We start from the raw sequence: 13,435 nt of genomic DNA, 5'->3' as shown, positions 1-13,435 counted from the left end.
TGCGATAGTCATGAATAACAGTCCAGATTGGCCTTCAGGCTTACAAATAGACTTCAAGATCAACCCTAGGGATCTTCAATATTTTGACCTACCTAAGACAAAGTTACATTTTGATTTAAGCTAACCCAGAATGTGCTGATCCATACTTAAACATATACAAAACAATTTTTATTTTTTCCATTTAAAAATCACACTAATATGTATGACAAAAATCTGATACACATATGTACCTGTAGATTGAAACAAGTAAATATATCTCAAAACACTGCTAAGGAAAGGGTGCCAAACCAACAACTTGCCACACCCTGATCATGTAAGAATAGCCCTTTTGAAGAAGAACCTGCTTCCAACTCTGTCCCAAACTTTATGTTCTGCCCTATCATTTTGAATGCCTGTAATCCAAAAACAGTTATTTCTTTATTCAAAGTACCAATACCACCTGTTTTGCATTTATTTTTTTCCAAACAATAAAGTAACAAGTGGAGAAACATTTGATTAGTTGCCATAATTAAATGGGACAAAGAATGAAAGCAAAAACTAAATTCAATCTCTGTACACAATACAACTGGATTTTTACATTTGTGAATTCAAGCATAAATCTATCAGGATTAAACTAGTATACATTAGACTTCTACAAAGAAAAAAAAAAACACTTAAATATTTTAATCACAGTAAAACCAAAATGCAAATCTTCCTCACTGGCACCATGTGCATAAATTACAATGGCAACATTATAAGGTAGAGTCTATACAAAACATAAGTTATAGCATTTATTATCTAAAATGGAAAGTGAGGAAAAAAAGTGAGCCATACTCCATATTTTGTGTTGTTCTTTCAGGCAACCTACCACCTGCACCAACATGGATATTCAGGAGGAGTGGGGACGTTAAGAGGCAGAAGGGATTCAATCCAGTAATCCAATAGCATTGGAAAGCAAAACTATTTCTTGGTGTCATTTCAGATCCACAGGATCATAGAAAAGATGAGATGTTTGGGGGTTGATCACTATCCAGAAAAGAACAGTCTCCAAAGGGCTGTGTAAACTATAAAACTTAAGTATGAAAGTTACAGCTGCCTGAACAAAATATAGTTCAGTTTATTCTCCTCCCAAACAATATGGCTATTAATTAGAGGCAGAAAGCTAAGACAGAAAAAGTTCTGACCTAAAGATGGAGGAAGAGCCATTCCACCCAGATCCTTACTCCAAGTGTGACTAAGCAAGTCATTTCTCACTGCCCTGAGACTCAGTTTCTCATATGTAAAGATAGGATGACTCAATCTGTGATCTTGAATTTAAAGAACTGTTTTGAAGAAAGAATGAAATCATGCAAGCACTTTGCAAACCATAAAAGTACAATATGTGTAAACAGTTAAGAATTAAACAGTAAGCTTTGCTGTTTACACAGAAATGCAGTACTCCACTTGGTTGTAAAAGGCTATGGAAAAGACTGCTGTCTCGTGGCAATTGTTCTAAATCCAGCAATTGATGGCTTCTTTCATTTCTGAGGGGCGATCTACAACTATCTACCTATTATGCTATTACATAAAAGGCACCTTTTTCCTAGAGAGGAAGCAGAAATAAATCATTTGCAAGCTCATATAAATTACTTGCCTCACTGACACTTGCCAGAAAATTTCTTCCTTTTTTTTTTTTTCCCTCAAAAAGACGCAGAGACAAAACTCTCTAGTAAGGCCCTCTGACATATGCTGGTTAGCATCTACATACAGTCAGTGGTGTCAAAGCAAGCCTGGAAAGACTGTCATGGGGCCATAGAAATCTCAAGTAAAGAAAATAATAAAGCCTCAAAACTGGTTTCTACGGAAAAAAACAAAACAAAACAAAACAACAGTACAATTCCAAACTGAGCTTCTAAAGAATTTGGAGAGAATAATTAGGAGGTAAATATAAGAAAACAGAAAAGAGTAGGAGGAACAAAGACATCTAAGTAGACACTGGGGATTCCAAAAACAGTACTTCAACCTGGAAGTCCCCAAATAATTTAAGGTATAAGGTTAATCAATTATAGGCTACAATTTTTAAAACAATCATGCTAGGCAGGCAAAACTGAGGATGGCACTTCTGAGGAGCTATTTAGAAAAGGTTATTTTTATACTTAAGAGGCCATAGCACTGAAAAAAAACAAACTTGTAAGAATAAAATGGATTAAAAAGGGGGGGGGGGAGTGCCAAGAACATGATAATAGTATATAGTCATATAGCAAAAATAGTTTCCAATGGGGGGATGTAATCTGAATGGAAAAAAAAAAAAAAAAAAAAAAAAAAAAAAGCACCTGATAAAGGATGAGTAGCAACTCATTAGTAACTTATTAGGCAGTCAGCCTAATGAGATTTGTATGTAGCCCTTAGAAACTCCAATTCACATGTTTTATAGTATTCATATGTATAAAGTATTTTATTACTATAAAATTATTCAACAGCAAATCTTTCTTTTTTGCTATGAAGCATGTCTTTCAACTGGTTTTTTTTTTAAGTCATACTTTCATTATAGCTTAAGTAGGCATTTAAACATAACAAGTAATTAAGCCTTATTGTGAATCTAAGACAGAGGAAAAAAATCCAATAACCCCAAAATAGGACTTTTCACTTTTTTTGTGTCATGGATGCCTTTTGGCAATCAAATTTGACTCCTTTTCTCAGAATGTGATGCTCTGAAATGCAAAAAATAAAGAGATTTCAAAGAAAACTTAATTATACTGAAATAGTTGTCAAAATTTTTTTTAAGTTAATACACCTCAACTTAAGAAATCTTGAGCAAAAGGAAATTTTTTAGATAGTTAAGGCTAAATAAAAAGGACCCATAAAACTACCTGTCCAATCCTTTCATTTTTCAGATGAGGAAACTGATACCCAGAGACATTAAATGACTTTTCCTGAAGTCACAATAGGTAACAAGCAACAGATTTGATTTAGTCATGTTTTCCTCAATCTTTGTTGTTGATATTTAAGCTTAATAAACCAGGTGACTCTCTCCTGATTACAGAATCAGAGTTCTGAAGCTAGAAGGATCCTCCTTAGAGACTACCTAGTCCAACACTCTCATTTTACAAGTGAAACAATTCTGACTTAAGTTAGTTGCCTACAGAAACTCAGTCGGCAACAGAAGTGGGATTTGAATTGAGGTTCTTTAAGGATACAATTTCTGAAATTTTTTCTTTGCAAATATGTCCATTATCCTTAGTGTATTCCACCTGTTTCAGTCCAAGATGTGAATTGAGCAACAAACATTTAAGTGCCTATATTTTGCCAGATTTTGTGCTGGGCACTTGTATACAAAGACGGAAATGAATTAAGTCTCAGTCCTCAAGTTTTTATCTTAATGAAGAAAACAAAAGCTCACCTATAGGTATACAAAACATATAACCTTGAAGGGAAAGGACAAGTTCAGAAGACAGTCACCGACTTGACTAGAACACAGTGTATACACATGAAAAGTAACTTGAATGAAGGAATATTCTATTTTACTGTTCTCTTTCATTATCTCCCTTAACTATAGATTAAGACAATGAGGGAGGGGATGGGGTCATATAATTTTATGTCCTACAGTGCCTAGAATATAATCTTGTTCTGTTCAACAGTCTGCAGTTATGTCTGACCCCATCTGGGGTTTTCATGGCAGAGATACTACAGTGGTGTGCCATTTCCTTCTCCAGCTCATTTTACAGATGAAGAAACTGAAGCAAACAGGGTGAGGTGACTTGCCCAGAGTCACACAGCTACTAAATATCTAAGGCCAAATTTGAATCCAGCACTATCCATTGTTCCTCCTAGCTGCCCAAATAATCTTATACTGTGACAAATACTTGTTCAATTCACTGCAATAAGAAATCAAACTGGGAAGAATCAGAAATGCACACTAACAACCAAACTCCAAATGCAGAAATCAAAAGGAATAAAAATCAAGTAAAATTAAAATGAGAATTGACAGTGGACAGTCTATTATCCTATTCCTGTCATTTTCGAAAATGAAACCTGAACAATTTATTTCCCCCTACGTTCCAATTTGAGACCCTCTCAGATTAAATTCCCTGTATTAAAATTATACCTCTTTTCCTTCCTTTTGATTCATTCAATAAGCATATTTAAGATTGTGTATGTATACCATTAACCCTTGGTAGATACAAAATAGAAAGAAAAATCCTGCAAGAATATTTCAAAAACAATAATAAATTCCTAGATGAATAATAAAAATGCACATTTTGGTCATCAAACATCACTGGTCAACAGTTGTTTCATTTTTGGTCTCAATGAATTTTTCAAATGCAGGGCTAAAATTCAATAGTCAATATTTATTGAGAGTCTACCATGGTACTAGCCACTTAAGTTACTCACATTTAATAAACCAATCATTCACACAAGTTCCCACAATTATTCTTAAAGAATAAATAACTAACCAAAAAAAGAAAAATGATAAATTTTGGAGGGACTATGGGAAAAGTGGGACACTAATACACTGTTGAGTTGTGAACTGATGCAACCACTCTGGAGAACAATATGGAACTATGTTCAAAGTGCCACAAAACTATGCATAACCTTTGAGCTAGCAATACCACTACTAGGTTATCTCAAAGATATCAGTGATATAAGAGAAAAGGACCTACTTGTACCAAAATATTTTTTTAAGCAACTATTTTTGTACTGGCAAAGAACTGAAAACTAAGAGGTTGTCCATCACTTGGGAAATGGATGAACAAGTTGTGGTATAGAGCGCTATAATGGAATACCAATTAAACCATAAAACTCAAACAGGACAAGTTCAGAAAAACCTAGTAGGAATTGATACAAAGTGAAGTGAGCAGAAATAGGAGAATGATGTATACAATAACAAATATTATACAACGATCAACTGAGAAGAACTAAACCATTTTCAGCAAAGAAAGTTTCTAAGATAACCACAAGAGACTCTCAGTGAAAATGCTATCCATAACCAAAGAAGGAACTATTGGCGTCTGAGGCAGAGCCGTGGAAGTTAGAAAGACCCAGGGTTTGAATTCTCCCTCAGATAGTTTCATTATTTGAATATGGGCAAGCAAGTGAACCTCCAGTTAAATCTCAGCTTTTGGATGACTCCTCCTATCTGCCACCTTTGTTCCTGTGCATATGCTGCTGAACTAAGATGGAGAAAAGTCAATCACCTTTGTGATAGGCCCCACTCTAAATTTACCTTACACAACATCACCTGTGCCACCATACACACTAAACAATCCTTCTTTAACTGCCTTAGAAACTTACTTCCCCACAGCAGCAATTCCAAACCTTTTCCTCTTTCCTCAAATCTCCCATGGTTCCTTTTCCCTGAGAACACTGCTTTATATTTTACATAGAAAAAAAAACTGAAGCCATTCTCCTATCACTCAGGTTCCTTCTGCCACTATCTAATCCTTTACCTGTATCTCACATGAAAAGGTACTCTTGCTCCTCACCAAGGTCCGTCCCTCTCCACTTGTTCAAGCAATCCCATTCCATGGGATTAAATTCATCCAATTCAACAAACTGTCCCCACCCACTTAATTTATTTTCAATCTCTCCCCATGTAATGGCTCCTTCCCTCTACAATCATGTCTTCCTCATCCTCAAAAAACCTTGCATGATACTTTTATCCCTAATTGTTTTATATCTCTTCTCTCCTTTGGGGCTGAACTCTAAAAAGGCTGTCTAAATCAAAGCTATATATAATCATACAAAAAAATTTGCTCTTAATCACTGTTAAATGGCGAAATGCAAATTAAAACAAGTCTGAGGTACCACCTCACACCCACCAGAATGGCTACCATGACAAAAAAGGGAAAATGACAAATAACTTGAAGGAGATGTGAAAAAATTGGGACACTAATGCAACATTGGAGTTGTGAACTAATCCAACTATTTTGGAGAGCAATTTGGAACTATGTCCAAAGGACTATAAAATTGTGATTATCCTTTGACCCAGCAATACCACTACTAGGTCTGTATCCCAAAGGAAAAGGACATATACATACAAGAATACTTATAGCAATTCTTTTAGTGGTGGCAAAAAAAAATTGGAAATTGAGGGCATGCTCATTGATTGTGGAATGGATAAACAATTTGTGGTATGATTGTGATGGAATGAATACTATTGTGCTGCAAGAAAATGATGAGCACAATGGTTTCAGAAAAATAGGGGATACTTATATGAACTTTTACAAGGTAAAGTGAGCAGAACCAGGAGGTATTGATGATCAACTGTGAATGACGTTCTTCTGATCAATACAATGATCCAAGACAATTCCAAATTATTATTAAAAATACTATTGACCTCCATAGAGAGAACTGAAGTCTAAATATGGCTTGAAGCATAATTTTTTTCACTTTACTTTCCTGGCCTTTTTTTTCCTTCAAAATGACCAATAAGAAAATGTTTTGCATGATTTTACATGTATAATTGTTATCACATTTCTTGCCTTATCAATGGGTGAGGGAATAGGAAAAGGAGAGAATTCAGAATTCAGAAAAAATTTTAATGACTTATAATAATAAAGGGGGGATTAAAAAACCTGTTTAGTCTACAATAGATGCTTCCATTTTCCTTTCACCCTTTTTTAACCCTTTGCAATTCAGCTTCATCATTCCACCAAAATGCTCTCTCCAAGTTACCAATGATCTCTCAATTGGCAAACCACTGATGACCTCTTCACAATCTTCATTCTCAACCTCTCTTTAGCTTTTTACAGTTAATAATCTTCTCCATCTAGATACTCTTTTCTCTCTAGGTTTCAGGGAAAACAATCTCTCCTTGTTCTCCTCCTACCTATCTGACCCCCTCCTCAAATCTTCTTTGCTAGATCTTCATCCAGCCAGATCTTGCCCTCTACTTGTAGGTATCCCACAAGGTTCTGTTCTGGGCCTTCTCCTCTTTTCTCTCTATACTACCTCATTTGGTGATCTCATTAACTGTCCTGGATTTAATTACCATCTCTATGATGATAATTCTCAAACTCTACCCATCTTGTCCTAAACTGACCTCCAATCTCCAACTACTTTAGACCTCTAACTGGATTTCCAAAAGACTTCTTTACTCCAAATGTCCAAAACTGAATTCGTTATACCCCTTAAGCCCTCTCCCAACTCTTCTATCAACTTCCTTATTACTGCAAAGTAATCACCCATTTCCAAGCTGTAACCAAGACCTGTCCATTTCACTTTTCCAACATCTCTTGAATGAGACAAGGTCCTTTTTCTCCTCTGACCTTGACATCATCCTGGTGCCCTCATCATTCATACCTAAATGACTTTAACAGCCTGCTGGGGGGATCTGGCAGCCTCAAATATTTCCTCAATCCAACCTCCATTTGGGGCCATCAAAGTGATTTTCCTAAAGCACAAGTCAGAGCATGTCACATCTCTGAATTCATAAACTCCACTGGCTCCCTACTGCCTCTAGGATCAAAAACAAAGTGCTCTGTTTGGCTTTTGAACCCCTTCATAACCTAGTCCCTCCTGCTTTCCAGTCTTCTTTATATCTTATTCTCTGGCCTCATGGTGACACACACAATATACTCCATTTTCTCAGGCTGTCTCCCACACCTGAAATGCTCTCCCTTCTCATCTCCTACTGACCCACCCCTGACTTTCAGTCCCAAACAAAATCTGAAAGCCTTTCCCTACCACTATTTATTCTCGTAACCTTCCCTCCTTTAATTGTCTCTTTATCTTGCATAGAGGTTATCTGAAAATATTTTTTTGTGCTTTTGGTCTCTCCCATTAGCAGGTGAGCTCCCTGAGGGCAGGGACTATCTTATGCCTTTTTTCTGTCTTCAGCACTTAGCATAGTGCCTGAAAAATAGATAGTAGGCACTTAATGTTTACTGACTAAATACCCAAGACTTTTGTAATTTGTAAAATGGAAAATAGTAATAGTTCACAGGCTTATTGTGTAGGTAAAGTAAGACAATATGGGCAAAGCACATTGTAAAATGTTAAATAAAGCACACAAAAAAATGTCAATCATGACAAAAAAAAGTGACCTTTAAAAGTTGATAGTAAGTTAATTATTTCTCAATTTCATTCATAAGCTTTTTTGCTCATCTCTTATTTTTACTGTATCAGCATCTTCTTTCTTATGTCTTAATGAAAATGTTCATGATCAAGTTTTAAATCCTTATCTCACAAAAACCATATTCAAAATATTTAAATAGGTATATTTGTATTTTTCATTCCCCAATTGCACTATCAAAACCCTGATAAAACAAGACTTAACCATATAATGTATGGAGAAAAAAGTATAAAAATATTTTAGTTTCTCTTTCACTATTAAAAATTAATCCACACCGGCTGGGGAAAAAAGTTAAATGCTAAGTTTCTTGGTTGCATAATGAGATGACAAAATGCGTTCCAAAATCTCGAATAGAGAAACGAATAGATTTTCAAATACTGATTTTAACTCCAGATGTTCATATTTCACAAATATTCATTCTGGCAAGTGAAGTAATTTCTCCATTAGGCCTAAAAAAAACAAATTCAAAGGAAATAGGCATATTCAACTGGTGAGTCTGTAAAACAAAATTTAAAAGACCTGGTCTCTTTATCATATTTGTAAATTTAAAAATTCAATGTCCAGGTATAACACCATCTATTATTCAAATGAGTTTATTGGTCTGTTCAGATATTTACACTCAGAGATGGTATTATTAGTAATTGTCTATGGAAACTTTCAGAAAGTTTGGGACTATGAAAAATGCCACTGCTTTTCTTTGAATGTCCTGCTGAGTTAAAGATGTTTGGCATAACTACTTAGTTATAAGGATTAAAAATGTAAGCCTGTGTAGTAATATTTTAGAAGTTAATGTATTTAAGCAAACAAAAGTTTAATCATTTTTAGGCTTGTCTGAAACTAGAACAGCAAAAATAATCTTGTTACTATGTATTTACTTTTCATTAATTCTCAAAATTAAAATGCACACAAAGGCCAACATATGACACTAACAATAAACGCAAATACTTTTCTCAAGGAACTTTTTCCCCCACCATGGAAAATGATAGCCACCTTTCACCTGATTGGTACATTTTTAGCAGAATATGAGAAAAGTTAACCTTTCAGAACACAGCCATTAATTCAAACATTTGTTTTTTTCCTCCTTTGAGATTAAACTTGTTAGCATACAAATCCTTTATGAAATCAGCATTTGATAGTAGTAAGAATATATCACTTGCTGAAGCTTATAATCTTATAGTAGGCCTCAAATCAAGAGTTGAGTAGGAAGCCAGAAAGAGAGCTTATTCACTAGCATGGCACCCAAAGAAATCTTTCCTCTTCCTGCCAAAAAGTGAGACAACAAGGAAGTCATCAATGCAGCTCAGTTTTCCAAAGATTAACCTAGGTAGAGCACAAAAACAAAACCTAGTCTTACACACCAACACTAAGCATACAGCGTGTAATGGTACTAACAACAAACACTTTAACTCATAAAGTGAAGGTGACTTTCAGATGAAGTGCCCAAAAAAAATGCTGAGTATTAACAAGTCATTTATCCTAAAAAGTTTCTAGGAAATACAAAACAGGAGCAAATGGTAGTAGTAAGAGACTTCTTTCCCCAATCCAACAAAAAGCCATTAGAAATGGGGCTTCACACATTTACAAAATCACACTTGGTTGGAGAGGGGATTTGAGAAAATAACATACATAAAAGACAAGACTCAAAAGCACAAAATTGAAGAGAACTGGGTTCTTCACATTACTGCAAAAATATGGCCATAATGCATTTTTTCCTTTTCATTCATGTAGCTTTAGCAGAATTTTTGTTTCAGAATCTCTGGTTTTATCATCAGTGTAGGGATCTCCTAAAACAGAAACCTCTCCCGTTTCAGGTAGGGAAGCCTCACCAAGACACAACTGAAGATCTAAAAAGTTAAGTCATTTGCTTGGGACCACACAACCCAAAGGGTATCTGTAAGTAGTATAAAAACCAACTCTTCCCCTGAGTCTAAGGCAAGCCACCATGACAAGATGCTCTAACAGTCCAACTATAACAAAATGGGACAAGATGCAATGGAGAAATCAGCTTCATAGGATGATTTTAAACCGTTACAGCAGACACCTAAAAGCAGTTTTAAAAATCAAATATACTTCACGAGGAAGTAATTTTTTAAAATTGGAACGAAGTGAATGAAATGAAGTGCTCAACTTTCTAGATGTTTGGTTTTTAATTCTCCTCCCCTAATTCAAGAACAACATCCTAAGTCTATTCTTTATCAATTGAAAAATTTGTTTAACTCACATCGTCTCCCCCGTCTTGGCTACGTGACAAAGAAACTGATCCAGCACTGGACAAACTTCTTTTTTTCCCCTCTTCTCAAAATCTGGGTGGGTGATTTAAAAGAAAAAGAAACAAAGTTAAAGCAAGTATACCTTAAATATGGAGCAGTATTTTTTTTCCCGGTGCTCATCCCCCCCCCAACCCAACTCCCCCTACAAATCAGAAACTTTTCCCCAAGTCCCTCCCACTGTCATTCAAAAACAGCACAGAAGCCAGGGCCAGGCCGAGTACCCACGACGCCTCGGGTAGCTTTGGGGAGAGACCCCGACCCCGTCCGGGGGATACTAGGGGGGCCCTACCCCTCTCCCTGGCAACCCGAATCCACGGGCTGCGGCTTGGAACGTGAGAACCCCATGGCTCCAGTGACACCACCTGGGCCGGGCCGGGCCGGGGAGAACTCTCACAGTGCGGGGCCGTCCAAAAAAGTTCCCGGCCGCCGCCGCCGTCGTCGTCCTGGAGGAGGTCAACAAGTGGGGGCGGGGAGGGCTCCAGTTTCCTTTTTCCCCCCCTTTTCTTTCTTCCCTCCCTCCATTCTGGGTTATGGGGGAAGGTCCAGCCGCCCCCCCAGCCCCCCACGACGGCTCCCGACACAAAGCCCCGGGCGGGGCGGGGCTGCCCCCAGGGCCCGGTCCGGCGAGGAGGGGGACGGCGCGGGGGACCCCCCTCCCCCGGCCCCCACCTTTGAGCGCCTCCTGCAGCCTTTCCATGTCCATGGTGGCCCGCGTCCCTCGCCGCCGCCGCCGCCGCCTCCCTCCGCGGTGTCCCGAGTCCCCGGGCCCGGAACGCCGCCGCCCCCCCGCCGCCCTCACACGCGCGCCCCCACGCAGGCCGCACACACGCAGGCACACGCGCGCACACTCGCGCCGTCCCGGCCCCCTCTCCCTCACACACACGCGCGCACACTCGCCTCACACTCGCGCCCTCACCCCCACACACATACACGCACACGCACACCCGCGCACAAACACACAGACACACACACACACGCACACACGCACACGGAGGCGACGATGGCACCGGCGGGGAGAGGGGCGAGCGAGCGAGCACCTCCCGAGTGCCCACAATCAGCTCCCCAACATGGCGCCCGGCACGTCACCGCGCGCACGCTCCCCGGGCCGCCGTCCTCGTCCCCGCCGCAGCTCGGCGCGGCCCCGCGCCCCAGCGCGCCCCCAAGGGCTCTGGGCGGGGCCACGGCCCAGGGGCGGCCGGAAGCGCACCTGGGAGGTGGGGCCGAGGGCGGGGCCTCCGTGCCGACGCCCCGCCCCCCAGGCCCGGAGCGAGGCTGCGAGCGAGACACCAGCCAAGCTGTGCGCCTGCGTCTGCGGCTGCAGCTGGCGCTACTTCTAGGCACGTAGCGTCTCATCCCGAGAGCTCCTGGGACCCGGGAGGAAACTGAGACCCGGGAAGGGAGAGAACGAAGAGCACCGGCTCTGGGGACAGAAATCCCGAGTTCAAATACCACCCCTAGTGCATTCGATTGTGAACTCCTTGAGGGTGGGCACTCTTAGTCCTTGAATCCCAGCATGTATAGCCCAGAAACTGGCATATTATGGGTAATTAATAAATATTGATTGGTTGATTGATCCATTAGATAGTAAGCCCTTTGAGGCCGGGCACTCACAGATCTCCTTGTATCCCAGCATTTATAGCCCAGTGTCTGGCATACGGTGGCTGATTAAATACTGATTGATTCATCCATTAGATAGGAAGCCCCTTGAGGTTACACACTCTTAGACTTCTTAATGTAGTACATTTAGCATTTAGCACAGTGCCTAGCACACAGTCGGGACTTAATCAATGTTAATTGGTGGATAGATTGATGACTGCCTTTGGAAGAATCATATCACCTTTCTTGCAAATTTCCCCATCCATCCATTGAGGGGATTTTGTGCTAGATGGTAGACAGACTCTGAGGTCCATTTCAACACTATCATTCTTTCATTTAATAAATATTTATTAAGTGCCTACTATGTGCCAAGCACTGTGCTATCATAGTATCACAGATATAGACTAGCCAAAAGGGCCCTGAGAGTCAAAGCTTCTCAACAGACTGTTGGGGAAACTGACTTGTGGGAAGGGTACCGTGTTTGCCTTCTAGACCTCAGTTTCCTCATCTGACAAATGAGGGAGTTGGACTAGATAGCTTCTCCATTTCCTTCTAGCTGTAATAATTCTATGATCTGGAGCTGAAAGGGGATATTGGAGGCAATCTAATCCAACTTCCTCTTTGAGGGATGGAAGGCACCTCAGATTAAGCCTAATGTTCAGACCCATTCCATGAGAATGAAAATAAGCCCCACAGACAGCCAGAAGTCACAATAATAATGCAGGTTTGCAAAGCACTTTACTAAGACTTATCTTCTTGGGTTCTCTCTACAAGCAGGGGAGGTAGGTGCTATAATTATTCCCCTTTGACTCAGAGAGGATAAGAAACTTGCCCGGTAGGAAAGTCACTTACCCCCTCTCTGCCTCAGTTTTCTCAACTATAAAATGGGGATCATAGACCTACCTCCTAGAGTTATAGTGAGGGTCATATAAAATAAGACTTGTAAGGGGGTGAAGGGGAAAGTAGGAGCATGAATCATGTAACCATGTTAAAAATGAATATTAATAAATGTTTTAAAAAAAAAAGACTTGTAAGAATTGTTTAACTCACTCAGTGCCTGGTACATAGTAAATGCTAGATGAATGTTAATAACAATTCCTGCCCTCAGTAGGCTCACATTTCAAAACTGGGAGGAAACACATTAAAAGAACTTAAAAAGATAATTATGTACTTCCTGTATTGGTGGCTTTATATCTCCTACTCTTCAAGTTCCCTTCTATTTATTTGCCTTTCTGAAACCTCTGAAGGAGACAAGTAAATAATAACTAGAAGAGGGAGAGCAATAACCAAAAGGGGGACACCCACGTCAAACCCTGAAGAAGTCAAGGGATTCTAAAATAAGGTGAGGAGACAGTGTATTCCAGCCACCCACATACAGAGATGGTAGATGGTTTGCTGACTTGAAGAAGTATAAGTAGGTCATATCAAGAGAGAGAGAGAAATAGACAGACAGACGGATGGATGGATGAGTGGATGGATGGATGGATAGGTGGGTGGATGGATGGATATATATTTTCATATTTGATGACTTAAATGG

At 39.5% G+C, this 13,435-nt stretch overlaps 1 protein-coding gene across 2 annotated transcripts in view; it reads right to left on the bottom strand.

The window, feature by feature from the left end:
* PPP4R2 (protein phosphatase 4 regulatory subunit 2) overlaps positions 1–11,095 on the bottom strand; it is a 59,339-nt gene extending 48,244 nt beyond the window's left edge. For both annotated transcript variants that reach the window (XM_044662109.1, XM_044662250.1), the window contains exons 1-2: positions 10,972–11,095; positions 10,254–10,335 (exon numbers count right to left, since the gene is read on the bottom strand). In XM_044662109.1, coding sequence (XP_044518044.1) covers positions 10,254–10,335; positions 10,972–11,005 — 116 coding nt within the window. In that variant the 5' untranslated portion in view covers positions 11,006–11,095. The remainder of the gene's footprint in view (positions 1–10,253; positions 10,336–10,971) is intronic.
* Between the last annotated feature and the right edge of the window lie 2,340 nt (positions 11,096–13,435).

This window comes from Gracilinanus agilis, chromosome 1 (assembly GCF_016433145.1).
Source record: "Gracilinanus agilis isolate LMUSP501 chromosome 1, AgileGrace, whole genome shotgun sequence".
Taxonomy (NCBI): domain Eukaryota; kingdom Metazoa; phylum Chordata; class Mammalia; order Didelphimorphia; family Didelphidae; genus Gracilinanus; species Gracilinanus agilis.
The sequence above is the reverse complement of the archived record's forward strand: the minus strand, read 5'-3'. Positions and strand labels throughout refer to the sequence as shown.